Genomic DNA, 14,586 nt, shown 5'->3' with positions numbered 1-14,586 from the left:
CAATTGTGGACATTTTAATCTGTGGGCCTTTGCTGGTTCTATCCCGTCTGCTTGGAATGAGCTTCTACATTGCAGAACTCTTTTGAGACCGAGGTCAAAGGTTAGCTCCCCCTGTGAACCCCTGCTCCTTTAACATTGTGTTTAAGCAGCTATTTTAAATATCTTTAAAGGTCAGGTTTTCTTAGCGTAGGTCTGTAGGTCACTATGACTAGGCTTTGGACTAGGTTCCTGGAGTTGTCTGGGAACTCTGTGCGTCTGTGCCTGTGTGCATTACTGTGGAGGGGGGAAGGTCAGAACCACCAATTTCTTATGTGTCTCTCCGATGAGTTCCTTGAGGGCAAGGGTCACATATTTTTCATCTTTGATTCTTCAGCAATGATCCATAATGGACACTCATAACTGTGGCAGAAGGCTGTTAGTGACCCACAGAGGCAACATTTCACAGGCAGAGAAAAGAGGATGGTTTAATTGGTAGAGTCAAGAGTTGTTGGTTCTTGATTACAGTGTTCAACATGCAAATTACATTCGCCTCTTGGTACAGAAATGGCACCCTGCCACTTCCCTGGGACAGTTAATCCAGACAGAATGATTCCTAGGTCGCCCTTAACTACATGTCTGCCAGCAATTGCCCTTTCTCCCTTCTTACAGCGATATGCAAACTCTTACCCAGAATAACTGGGAAATGAGGTCTTTTGTTCAACTGAGTAGCCATATTCGGTACAGCACTGTGGATCTGTCAATGGATTTGATATGTTCTGAACTCCAGCTCAAGACCTCACATTATGTAACCTATCTTTGATGATCCCAAAGGCACTTGAGAATCCGGCAGTGTCTCAGTGTCGCCGATTTTCACCGGACAGTGTTAAAGAGATAGAAGGCTGGCTAAGTCTGTCCTAGCCCTGGGTATTCAATCTGCAAAGAGCTTATTTGAATCAGGTTTTGACATGTTTGCTGTCTATGTCACTCTGTAGGCTCAAAATGGAACAACACAGGGAGCTTTCACTTTGCTCATCCATAGCTCCTAAATTTTCAGTAATGAAAATGTATTATTTGTGTAAAGAAAGTTGTACAAATACTAACAAAAAATTAAAGGTAAAACACAGGGTGTTTGGATCCCAAGAAAACAAGCGCTCACTGTGGTCAGAAGTCAGGCTGATTGCACTTAATAACTAGGTATAATTGACAATGCTTTTTCCAAAGACTGAAGTTTCGCTAAGTTTTATATATTATTACTAGCTTGAGTATTCCCCCTTTGACTTTCATTACTAGAGTCATCAGAAGGAAAATGTAAAACATTTTAAAAACAGCTGTTTCTGGGCAAGTCATCCAGCACAACTCCTCAAATCTCTAGCTTCAGACATACAGGGGAACCCGGCTCAGACAAGAACAATTCTTGCTGCACACCTGCCAGCTCATGCATCTTCCTTTTTATTCCGAGAGGCTCCAGCTCAAACCAAAGTTACAAAGTCAAGCACTACTCTGAGTTCCTGATACAGCAAATCCCTGCTTGGTCTTCAAAAAATAGAGGTCTGTAATTCCTTTTTGAACATGCCTTCGAAGTGGAGGTCTTTGGCCATGAGCTCCTCTTCGACATCATCTAGTGCCCACTGGTGATCCGTCAGCTCCAAAGCTTCCCACTCTGTCTGCAAAGGAAGAGGACACCAGGGCAGGGAGAGGAGGGCTGTTACTAAGAGCAGTGCTGACCTGGGAGCATCTATTCCGCCTAGCAGCTGGACTAAGCTATTTGCACGTATAAACTCATTTAATCCTATGAGGTAGATACTGCTAATTGCCCGGTCTGCCTCTATGCTCAATTTATAGGTGAAGAGAATAAGGCTAAAATAGGAAAAATAATTTGTCTAAGTGAGTAACCGATTACATTTTTTTTCCATTTTTAAAATTTACTTTATTTATTTATTTTGAGAGAGAGCGAGAGCGCAACTACTGCTTTACTTTCTGTATCTTTGGATTCATGTATTCAGGATAGAATATGTGGCCTTTTCTTACTGGTTTCTTTCACTTGGGATGTTTTCAAGGTTCCTTCCTGTTGTAGCAAGTATCAGTACTTCATTCCTTTTTAAGACTAAATATTTCATTGAATACTTCCATTGTACATACACCGTACTATTATTCCCAAATGTTTCATTTTGTTTATGTGTTCATAAGATGACGGTACATGTGCATTATTTCTACTCTTAGAATATTATTCTTAGTGCTCTGAACTTTTCTTTCTTTCTTTCTTTTTTTTTTTTTTTTTTAAGATTTTATTTTAGGGGCACCTGGGTGGCTCAGTCAGTTAAGCTTCTGACTTTGGCTCAGGTCATGATTTCACCGTTTGTGGGTTCGAGCCCTACATCGGGCTCTGTGCTGGCAGCTCAGAGCCTGGAGTCTGCTTCGGATTCTGTCTCCCTCTCTCTGCTTCTCCCCTGATTGCACAGACTCTTTCTCTCTCAAAAATAAACATTAAAAAAAAAAGATTTTTTTGTTTTAATTTTATTCATTTTATTTTTTTTAAGTTTATTTAGAGAGAGAGCAAGTAAGCACATGATACAAGCAAGAGAGGGATAGAGAGGGAGAGAAACAAGCCCAAGCAGGCTCTCTGTGGCCAATGCAGAGCCTGATGTGGGCCCACAACCCTAGGACCGTGACTTGAGCCAAAATCAAGAGCTGGCCACTCAACTGACTGAGCCACCCAGGTGCCCCTTAAGACTTTATTTTTAAGTAATCTCTATACCCAACATGGGGCTTGAACCCACAACCTTGAGATCAAGAGGTGCATGCTCCACTAACTCCAGGTGCCCTTAGGAGTTTGTGTGGACATAGGTTTTCAATTGCCTTGGTTATTTACCTAAGTGTGAAATTGCTGGGTCATATGGTAGCTACGTATAAATTTTTATTTATTTATTTATTTATTTTTTCAACGTTTATTTATTTTTGGGACAGAGAGAGACAGAGCATGAACGGGGGAGGGGCAGAGAGAGAGGGAGACACAGAATCGGAAACAGGCTCCAGGCTCCGAGCCATCAGCCCAGAGCCCGATGCGGGGCTCGAACTCCCGGACCGCGAGATCGTGACCTGGCTGAAGTCGGACGCTTAACCGACTGTGCCACCCAGGCGCCCCAAACTTTTTTAGGAAAGGTTAAAACTGCTTTCCAAAGTGGCTGCACCATTCCCAGCAAGTAGGACAGTTCCAATTTCTCCACATCCTTGTCAATACCTATTAGTGTCCATCTGTTTTTATTATAACCATGGAGTGAGTGTGAAGTAATATCTCCTTGTGGTTTTGATTTGCATTTCTCCAGTGGCTAACAGTGTTGAGCATGCTTTCATGAGATTATTGGGTATTTATATAATTTCTTTGGAGAAATGTTTATTCAAAACTTTTGCCCCCTTTTAAACTGGGTTGTCTTTTTATTGTTGAGTTCTAAGAGTTCTTTATTCTGAATACTAGACCCTTATTAGAGATATGATTCGTAAACATTTTCTCTGATACTCTTTTCTTTCTCTTAATGGTGTCCTTTGAAGTACAAAAGTTTTCATTTTGACCCAGTTCCATTTACCTGCTTTTCCTTTTGTTGCTTGTGCTTTTAATGTTACATCTAAGAAGTCACTGCCTAATCCAGCATCACAAACATTTTACACCTACATTTTCTTCTAAGGGTTTTATGGTTTTAGCTCTTACATTTAGGTCTTTGACCATTCAAAGTTTTTCCTTTTTTTATTGTGGCGAGAAAGATATGTAACATAAAATTTGCCACTTCTAACCTTTGTAAGTATACAATTCAATGGCATTAATTACATCCACAATGTTGTGCAACCATCATCACTATGTATTTCCAAATTTTTCCATCCCCTGAAACAGAAACTCTGTACCCATTAAGCAGTTAAGACTGTTCTCTCCCCCACGGAACTGTCTTGGCACCTCTGTCAAAAGTCAATTGATATTAAATGTAGGGGTTTATTTCTGACCTTTCAATTCTATTCCATTGATCTGTATGTCTATCCTTATGCCTGTCCCACAAAGTCTTGATTATTGTAGCTCTGAAGTAGGTTTTAAAATGAAGAAGTATGAGTCTTCCAACTTTGTTCATATTAAATGCTAGTTGGGCTATTCTGGGTCTCTTGCATTTCCATGTGTATTTCAGGATCAGCCTGTCAATTTCTGCAAGAAAGGCAGGTGGAATTTGGATAGGGATTGTATTGAATTTGTAGATCAATTTTGGGAGTACTGCCATCTGGATAATATTAAGTCTTCTAATCCATGAACGTGGGTGTCTTTCCGTTCATTCAGGTCTTTAATTTCTTTCAGCAATGCTTTGTAATGTCACTATACAAATCTGTCTTTCTTCTGTTAAGTTTGTTCCTAAGTATTTTATCCTTTTTGAAACTATTGTAAATGGAACTGTTTTCTTAATTTCATTTTCAGATTCTTTATTACCAGTGTGTATAAATACAGCTGTTTTTTTTAACTTTTTAATTAGAAGTTAAAAAAATTTTTTTTAAGTTTATTTATTTATTTTGAGAGAGACAGAGAGAGCACAAGTAGGGAAAGGTCAGAGAGAAACGGGGACAGAGGATCTAAAGCAGGCTCTATGCTGACAGCAGACAGGCTGATGTGGGGCCTGAACTCACAAACCATGAGATCATGACCTGAGCTAAAGTCAGACGCTTAACTGACTGAGCCACCCAGGAGCCCCTTAATACAACTGAATTTTTGCATATTTATTTTGCATCTTCTAAAACCTTGTTGGACTTGTTACCTCTAATAGTTTACCTTGGGGGCTCCTTACAATAGTCTGTATAAAAGACAATGTTATCTGCAAATGGAGGTAGTTTTCTTCTTTCTTTCAAAAAAAATTTTTTTTAATGTTTATTCATTTTTGAGAGAGACAGACGTGAGCAGGGGAGGGTCAGAGAGACAGGAAGACACAGAATCTGAAGCAGGGTCCAGGCTCTGAGCTGTTAGCACAGAGCCCAATACGGGGCCTGAACTCATGAACCGTGAGGTCATGACCTGAGCCAAAATTGGATGCTCAACTGATTGAGCCACCCAGGTGCCCCTCTTCTTCCTTTGTAACATGGATGTCTTTTATTTCTTTTTCTTGCCTAACTGCCCTGGCTAGATCATCCAGCACAATGTTGAACAGAAGTGGCAGGAGTGGATGTACCTATCTTGTCCCTAATTGTTGGGGAAAAGCTGTTAGTGTTTCACCAGAGTTAGCTGTGGGTTTTTCATTAGATGCCTTTCATAGAGATGAGCAAGTTCTCTTCTATTTCTAGTTTGTTTGTTTTGTTTGTTTGTTTGTTTTTTAAATTTATTTATGTTGAGAGAGAGAGAGCCCAAGCAGGGGAGGGGCAGAGAGAGAGGGAAAGAAAGACAGAATCCCAAGCAGGCTCCACACTGCCTGCTGTAGGGCTCAATTCCACAAACCGTTGAGATCATGACCTGAGCTGAAATCAAGAGTTGGACGCTTAACTAACTGAGCCCCCCATTTCTAGTATTTATCATGAAAAATTAGTGATATTTTTCTGTACAAAAATTATACTGGATATATATACTGGATATATTCCAGAGTCATTTCATGAAAAGGCTCTAAGTATAGATTTTTTTTAAATGAAATTTATATCTGATGTCCACAGGGTCCAAACAGTTCAAAATATTCTATAAGTTTACCTGCTGCCTCTGAAAGGACTGTTTTTACAGTTTCATTTACAGTGTGGGTTAAATTTGTGTGAACATTTAAAAATTAGTAAAAGTACCAAGAATCTCCAATTCACTTAACAGCTGACTGTCTCAGGAACAGGAAACATGTAAACTTTTTAAAATACATTTTTTTGCTAAATTTAAATTTAAATTTAAATTTAAATGATGGAACCACACAAACTACACTCACTTCATGGAACTTATCTTTAGAGTAACTGTCTGGTAATGCCTTTCAGAGCTTCAGTGAAGCTAGAAGGAGGTGTAAGTGTACCTTGAAAGCTTTGTTGGTGTCTGCGGGCATGGCCATGGCTGCTCCAGTCATCTGCTCCTGCATCATCCGTGACTGGTCAGCGGCTGCAGGGTAAGATACACCTACATGAGTGCCAGGGTTCAGCAAGCACCCAGCACCCTCAGGGAAGAACGGCCCTTACACAATACTTGCAGCTGCTTAGTCGTGTGTTAGAGAACCACAACTGGCCCTGCCACACACTGGCTATGTGACCTAGGGAAAGTCACTTACCTCCTGAAAAATGGGAAGGGGAATAACAGAAGATAACCAAAGGAAGTGCTAAACTTTCTTTCAAATTTAAACAATAACAACATCTATCAGTTATTGAGTAACTACTTCATGTCAGGAGTGCTTTACATAGTCTACCTCATCTCCTAACAACCTACCCTGAAATTACTTATTAAGGTCTCTAAGGTACAAACAGGCAGAGGATTAGAGTGGTTAAGTAACTTGCCCGAGGTTCCAGCCATTAAACAGGAGAGCCAGGATTGGTGTTGGCAAGAACGCAGGTCAATGAACCAACTGGCCAAACCAGGCCTTCTTTCAGCTTCAGCTTACAGGCTTGCATCACTGGTCCTGGATTCCTCACATGAGGGTATCAGACTTCAGGGAACTAAATATTGTCCCTGTGATTGCCACAGAGAGTTCAGATCTTCAGGTGACCCTGGATTTTTATTCTTTTTTTTTTAAGATTTTATTTTTGAGTCATCTTTATACCCAACGTGGGTCTTGAACTTAACAACCCTGAGATCAAGAGTCACATGCTCCACCGCCTGAGCTCCCCAGGCACCCTGATCCTGGAATTTTTAAGACTCTTGTAGGATACCTTAGAAACTTAAGAATAAGTTTAAGGAGTGAAGTATTGTACTGAACTATGTCAACAAATAGCACAAACTATGTGAGTCTTCTGGCCCTGGCGTGAATGATTCGTCTATCAAAATATTTGCTTATTAAACCCAACGTATTTCTTACCATTATCTTGGCCCAGAATCAGAGAGTAAATGCTCCGAAGCCCAAAGACATTGAGGAAGTACCAAGATGCAGAACTCACCCTAGAGAGCAAAAGTGAAACAACATAGGGAGTTATTTTAGCATTAACATAGTTGACACTTTTCTATCACCCAAAGAGTATACAAAGAAATCAGAGAATGTAAAGAAATCATTTGGGGTAGGTAACAGTTGGCATAATCCACCCCTGGCATTTTGAGTGGAGTTTCAATGAGAAAAACCAAAAACCTATTCCAGTGAAGTGTGCAAATTACAAATCTTGTTCTTTAGGCAACACCACTTTTAGATTTTGGTTTGTGTTTTTATAAAGGAAAGAAAGTTCTTACCAGGATGCATCTAATGTGAGTAGTTCAATTCCTTGCTGTAGCATAGGTTTAAAACGGAGGGTCAGTGGAAATGGGACTTTGGCTGCAGAAAAGAGAGAAAAAGTTCACAATCCCTCCTTGCTTTTTTAAGAATAGTTTAAGTGTGGATGCATGTAATCTTTCCCTGATGAGGTGGGAACTCTGTACCATACAGAGTTTGGAAAATGATTTCTACCAGGAAATTTGTGTCAATTTCTGAAAAAATAACTGTCAGATGTCACTCTGTTATAGTTCCTTGAACACCAGCTTCTCCAATGCTTGCGAAGCAGGGACTCTGAGCTATGACCTACAATCAGAAAAGAAACTTGCACTAATCTGTTAAACCCAAATTGGAACATGTACACATAGAGAACTATGTTACTAAGAAACAAAATTGATTCAAAAAAATTATAAACAAAGACAAACAACTCACCCCAACACCTAGAAAATAAAGTCAAAACATGCTTCCCTTCATCCTACTTAACTAGAATTAATTTTGGATACAAACGAGCAAGCCATTTGTTTAAATTCCTATTTGAAAAAGCATCCATATCATGAACTTACCATGAGTTTGGAATAAGAGACAAAAAATCACAGGATATTAAATTTTTTTATTCAAAGAATGTGATTAGTTTCCAATAGAGAATATGGGGCCCATTATATTAGTGTCTCAACAGCACTGGGATTTCTCTGAACAAGGACATGGGAAAGGATCATAGATGAAGTAAACCTGAAGTATTCTGGGTCTATAACTTACTTGTGACAAAGCCTGAGAATGTCATGTTGATCCATCCACCAATAAGAATCATAGGGAGAACATTTGTTACATTGCCTTTCATCATGTCTGTGAGCATAGTGGGATCTATAACAAAAACAAGAGACCACTACATTTTATGACTGTCGACAAAGACTTCTTCCTGATTTTGTGTAAATTTTATTTTTTTAAATGTTTATTTATTTAAGTAATCTCTACACCCACCGTGGGGCACAAACTCATGACCCTGAGATCAAGAGTCACAGGCTCCTCTGACTGAGCCAGCAGGTGCCCCTTAATTTATTTGATAATTAAAGTAATACACAAGTTCAATGTAAAAAAGTCAAATGACATGGAAACATAAGATTTAGACAGTTTCTCTGAGCCCACTCTCTAAACACTTTGTGTTGCATATCTTTCCATCTTTATACATACATATATAAAATATGCACATATATGTACATACACAATAGTTTCTCTCTATATATACACAGTTAAAGGATACTATGCTTAAATTCTACTCCTTAATTTTGAAAAGATAAATATATTGTGACTGGTATAATGTCCCTCTCTTACTGTTTTCAGTGTCTTCATAGGAGTCTACTGTGTGTGGTCACACTACTTTTGGGTGGATCTATAGGTTATTTCTAATTTTTTTCTTTTTTGCAATAAACACTGTTGCCAACAACTACCTAGTACACAAATCTGCATGTTTATGTAAGTGTTTCTGTAAGAGAAACTCTTAGAAGAATTTCTGGGTCAAGGGGTTTGAACATTTAAAATTGACAGATACTGTCAGACTGTCTTTCAACAATAGTGAGGGCCTGACGTCCCATGACCCTGACAGTAGCAGCTTTGTCAAGCTTTCGATCTTTGCCAGTTTAACAGTCTAAAAAGGACATCTTGTTCTAATTTTCATCCTGTGGATTTTAGCGAAGTCAAGTATCTTTTCACACATGTAAAGGTCTTGTTTCTTATGGGTTTTCTAAAAGATTTATTAAAATCAATTCCAGTACCTTCTGTCTGGGTTTCTTACCTAGAGAAATGGGTATTAAAATGCGAGAACAGCCAATACAGAATAATAAATTATTCTGTTTTACTTTAAAAGTGCTATATTTTTTCACATGACTGGAATGAGTGGAAGAAATCTGTGAGAGCAAAAACTGTAGGGTGGGCCAAGCAATCATGTCTGACAAAGAAATGGCTGGGCTGGGGGAGTGGTAAGAGCTCCTCCTCATTCAGGCAGAAGCCGGGTGGCCATCTGTCAGCAACAGGATCCAGGCACTGGGTGGGAGCTGGGACTGGGATGCTTTTCCGACTCTGCTCCGCAGAGCCCTGGGTCCTGGGGAACAGCAAAGGGAAGAAGACACAGGGACGGTGGCTCTAGCCTCCTCACCCCCAGACGAGAGCTCTTTTTTAAAAATCCACTTTATACACTGGGGTTCCCAGAAGATTTATTTGAAAAAGAGAACTCCACTTGCATAGGTTCCCCATACTAGATATCTCTAAGGTCCCTTAGATTACTATCTTACACAATTTAACATTTCAATAAATCAGCATCCTCCCTCCCCTCCCCCCAACTCATGTTAAGTATCTTCCTTAAAGGTGACAGAAGGAATCAACATACCAGTCATAGGAGAAGGAGGCACTACCTTCCTTTTAGTTTTTTTGAAAAATCCATCCTCTGGGTTGTTGAAGTAATATTTTCGTGTCAAGAAAGACTAGTAGAAAAGAGAGCTTTTTAAGTTTTAAAACTGTGACATAGCAAACTGTCAAATTATTCCCCAGAGGTTGAGTCAGAAGGCCTTTGGAATAGGCTGTTGCACTCAGAGCTGGCAGCCAACCTGACACTTTAGCTGAGTCACATTTAAAAACAATTTCCTAAGAAGGGTGAGGTCACAATGACAGTAGACACCACCAGACCACAGCTTAATTACAGATTTGCCAGACTTCAGCTTTCCCCAAAGAGTCCCCTCCCTTATAAAACATTCAGATATCTACTGCCCTCAACAGTGAATTGGGGAGCTTTTAATAAAAGATAAATGAGTACCTGTTTGGGAATGTATTTTCCATTTTCCCTGAGGACTCTGCTTCGAATTAGGACTTGACTGAAAAATACAACCAAGACAATGAGATTTTTAAAACCGAAACACTAGAAGAAAACGAGAGAATAAAAGTAGACCTATTTAAACACAAGAGAGGGCCTATTTGGCAACAGTCCTGTGGGGACACTTGTCAAAACACGAGTGTCCTTAAAACCAATATAACATATTTAACCCAACAATTAGGTTTTCAAAGAAGCATTTTTCAGAAGTCACAGTGTTCATGACTAAAGATTTCTTAGGAAGACATATTTGGAACATCACACTCTGCTCTTTTTTCCTTTATAATAAGCTAAGAAGGAACTTTCTCTGAGTGAAAAAGAGTAACAGTTGGATGCTCCTCAGAAGATGTGAGGGCAGGAGGAGGGAGGAAGGGTGAAGATAAAAGAACAAACTTTTTAAACCCTACAGAGACATGACTACAGGATTTGACAGGGTTGCTATCTGACAGACAACAAATAGAAGAAATTCCATCACGATTCAGACTGCTAGTAAACTCTCAATAAACGTTTCCTGAATTAGTACATCATTTGGTGATTTCTGAATATAAAATCATTAAAGAGAATAACAGACAGTGATACAAGTGGGTGGTGCTAAGATACACATACCATACAGAACAGAGATCAAAATACTAATGTTGGCTAGGTTTTCAAAAGTTGTTTTATTGGGGGGAAAAAAACCTCAAGTTAATGGAAATCCTTCTTGAAAAGTGAAAAAAAAGCAGACAGAAATGAACAAAATGAAAACTGTGTGCCTGGTTTTCTCTCTCCTCCTTAGGTGTTGTGTTTGTTTGTTTTGGTTTGTTTTGTGCAAAAAAAGGTGATTTTGTTAAAGCACAGGATAGGACCAGTGGGCAGAAAAGACCTGCTCTCTCTCCTCCTTAGTATAAACCACCTGCTCTAATCAGTCAGTCAGTCCCCTTAGGGTCCCCTTGTCACCATATACATATTCTAGCCTCTCCATCTGCTGGGAATGCTCTAGTGCCACTCTCCTTCAGGAGTTCTACCCCATCATATGTTAACACCTTCTTCAAGCCCCACCTTCTCCATGAAACTGCCTGGTGCCCTCATGGAATTCTCTCTGGTCTTCCTCCTCTTGACTTCATTGGCTCTATACCCAGGCCTACAGAGGTGACATGTAATATGTCCTGCCCCTGGGAGCTAATCTAAAACTACTCCAAGTGTGGCCTACGTACCAATGCTGGTCTGTGACGAGGTTAAGTGCAGACATTGAGAGTAAGTGTTTAGAAACTTTTATAGGGGCGCCTGGGTGGCTCAGTTGGTTGAGCATTTGACTCTTGATTTCGGCTTGGGTCATCATCCCAGGGTCGTGGGATTGAATCCCATGTTGGGCTCTGTGCTGAGTGTGGAACCTGCATGGGATTCTCTCTCTGTCTCCCTCTGTCCTTCTCCCCCGCTTGTGCACCTGTGTGCTCTCTAAAATAAAAAAAGAAAAAACCCAAAACCAAAAAAACATGTTAAAAAAAACCTTTACAGTAATTTGTTATTCCACAACATCCAAATATATACTAAAATATCTTATAAAAGCACCAGTCTATGATCGATTAGAAATCAAAAAATCAAAAAACTGGACCTTCACTGATGTTTAGGCAGCACTGAGTCTAGAGTAACAGTAAAAATTTAAGCTCTGGGGGCGCCTGGATGGCTCAGTTGGTTGAGCATCTGACTTCAACTCAGGTCATGATCTCGCAGTGCGGTGTTTCGAGCTATGCGTCGGGTTTTGTGCTGACAGCTGGGAGCCTGGAGCCTGCTTTGGATTGTGTCTCCCTCTCTCTCTGCCCCTCCCCTGCTCATGTGTGCGCCCGTGCGTGTGCGCTCTCTCTCAAAAATAAATAAACATTAAAAAAAAATTTAAGCTCTGGAGTTGGACAGATGGGTTCACATCCTGGCTCTGCCAGTTATCAGCTATGTGATCTTGGGTGAGTCATTTAAATTCCCCATGTCTCCTTTCATATTCTGTATACCAACAGATTTATTCTTAGACAAATACTTTTTGAGCTTCTGAATGCCATGTACCATATTAAGTGCATGAACAACAGTGATCAAAAAGCAAATACCTCATAAAGGTTAAAGTCTAGTGGGAGAGAAAGACATTGATCAAATAACCATAAGAATAAATGTGAAATTCCCCTGTTATGTTCTAGGAAGGAGAGATGGATATGATGGGAGTGTATAATACAGGGATTTGATCAAGTCTAGGAAGTCAGGGTCTGAAAAAAAGCTTTGATGAGGATGTATGACTAAGTTGGAATCTTAAGGATGACTAGAGATTACCTTGGCAAAGTGCTGGAGGGAACGGCATGGACAAAAGCCCTGAGGCAGGCATAAGCACTATGTCTTTGAGGACCTGAGAAAAGGCCACATGGCTAGAAGAAAGAGAACTACAGAAAACATGGTGAAAATGAGACTTGAGAGATACACAAGAGCCACACTATACATAAGGCCACATGGGTCCCACTGTATTTTTTTAATTGTGGCAAAAAATACATAATATAAAATTTACCAATGTAATCATATTTAAACACAAAGTTCAGTAGTACATATACATATATAAACACAATGGAATATTATCAGGCACAAGAAAGGAGATCCCGCCATCTGCAACAACATGGTTGAAACTTGAGGGGATTATGCTAAGTGAAATTAGCCAGACAGAGAAAGACAAACACTGTATGATCTCACTTTTATATGGAATAAAAAAAAAAAAAAGTCAAAAAGAAAATAGAATGGTGGTTACTGGGGGCTGAGGGAGATGGACAGATGCTGGCCAAAAGGTACAGTTAGAAGATGAGTAAGCTCTGGGGATTTAACATACAGTACGGTGACTAGAGTTCATAAAACTGTGTAATGTACTTGAAATTTACTAAAAGAGTAGACCTTAAGCATTCTCAACATCAATTAAAAAATGTTAATTAACTGGATTATGGTAATCAATTCAGAAAGTATATGTATGTCAAATTGTCATATTCTATATTTCACATAGCTGTAAAAAAACCCTGAAATTATGACATACTACAATACAGATGAACCTTGAAAATGCTGTGCTAAGTAAAATAAGATGGGCACAGGGGGACAAATATTGTATGATTCCACTTACATAAGGTATCTAGAGTAGTCAAACTCATAAAGACAGAAAGAATGCTGTAGAGTGGAGACGGGATGGAAAGTTATTACTTAGTATGTTCAGAGTTTGTTTGGGATGATGAAAATACTGTGGAAGTGGATGACGGATGATGGCACAACAGTGAAAATGTACTTAATGCCACTAAATTGTATACTTAAAAATAGTTAAAATGGTAAACTTTATGTTATGTATATTTTACCACAATTAAAAAAAAATTTTTTAACGTTTATTTATTTTTGAGACAGAGAGAGACAGAGCATGAACGGGGGAGGGTCAGAGAGAGGGAGACACAGAATCTGAAACAGGCTCCAGGCTCCGAGCTGTCAGCACAGAGCCCGACGCGGGGCTCAAACTCACGGACTGTGAGATCTTGACCTGAGCCGAAGTCGGCCACCCAACCGACTGAGCCACCCAGGCGCCCCTATTTTACCACAATTTAAAAAAAAAGAGTGGGTACATGTCTGGCTCAGTTTGTGGAGCATGTAATTCTTTTTTTTTTTTTTTTGAATGTTTGTTTATTTTTGAAGGAAAGAGAGACAGAGTGTGAGCAGGAAGAGGGGCAGAGAGAGGGAGAATCTGAAACGGGTTCCAGGGTCCGAGCTGTCAATGCAGAGCCTGATGACGTGGGGCTCAAATTCACAAACTGTGAGATCATGACCTGAGCCAAAGTAGGTCGCCTAACCGATTGAGCCACGCAGGCGCCCCATGTGGAGCATGTAATTCCTCATCTCAGGGTTGTGAGTTCGAGCCCCACGTTGCATGTGGAGTACTTAAAAAAAAAAAAAAAAAAGGAGAAATACTGAGGATTTTAAACTGAGTTCTTCATATATGTTATTTTGTTTAAAGTGATTACCACTGTATTTGGCATATCCTAAGCACCAGGTTAATGGTATTTGTTATTTTTCTTTTGCATGTTTTATCACTTGGACTGAAACTCCCTGACAGTAGGGTCTTGACCTTGTCTTATCTTATACCCCACAGCATATGGTACAGCACAGGGCACATAACAGGTCATCAATAAAAACTTGTTCAGCGTAGGTAATTCAGAACTTCTGCAGATACTGTGATCAAAGAAACTCAGGTACATCTCCTATACTTACACTGCTGAGCAATTTCGTAGAATTGGGGTTAAAACCATGACCCTGAAGCATTTCAACCCTAAATCAAGGTAAACTTAAATTATCTTGTATATTCCAAACACTCACTTTCTCTGAGGTCTGCAAATGCTACATTTTTTTTTT

General features: G+C 39.7%; 1 protein-coding gene across 3 annotated transcripts in view; it reads right to left on the bottom strand.

The window, feature by feature from the left end:
* Window positions 1–437: 437 nt before the first annotated feature.
* Window positions 438–14,586, bottom strand: part of EMC3 (ER membrane protein complex subunit 3) — an 18,083-nt gene continuing 3,934 nt past the window's right edge. The window contains exons 2-8 of one of the 3 annotated variants that reach the window (XM_040492004.1): window positions 10,150–10,207; window positions 9,727–9,820; window positions 8,103–8,207; window positions 7,328–7,409; window positions 6,966–7,045; window positions 5,976–6,058; window positions 438–1,639 (exon numbers count right to left, since the gene is read on the bottom strand). In XM_040492004.1, coding sequence (XP_040347938.1) covers window positions 1,619–1,639; window positions 5,976–6,058; window positions 6,966–7,045; window positions 7,328–7,409; window positions 8,103–8,207; window positions 9,727–9,820; window positions 10,150–10,207 — 523 coding nt within the window. In that variant the 3' untranslated portion in view covers window positions 438–1,618. Of the gene's footprint in view, window positions 1,644–5,975; window positions 6,059–6,965; window positions 7,046–7,327; window positions 7,410–8,102; window positions 8,208–9,135; window positions 9,461–9,726; window positions 9,821–10,149; window positions 10,208–14,586 lie in introns of those variants that run through there. The other 2 variants (XM_040492002.1, XM_040492003.1) reach the window with 2 other exon arrangements.

This window comes from Herpailurus yagouaroundi, unplaced genomic scaffold, assembly GCF_014898765.1.
Source record: "Herpailurus yagouaroundi ecotype Mexico unplaced genomic scaffold, PumYag 183, whole genome shotgun sequence".
NCBI lineage: Eukaryota > Metazoa > Chordata > Mammalia > Carnivora > Felidae > Herpailurus > Herpailurus yagouaroundi.
The sequence above is the reverse complement of the archived record's forward strand: the minus strand, read 5'-3'. Positions and strand labels throughout refer to the sequence as shown.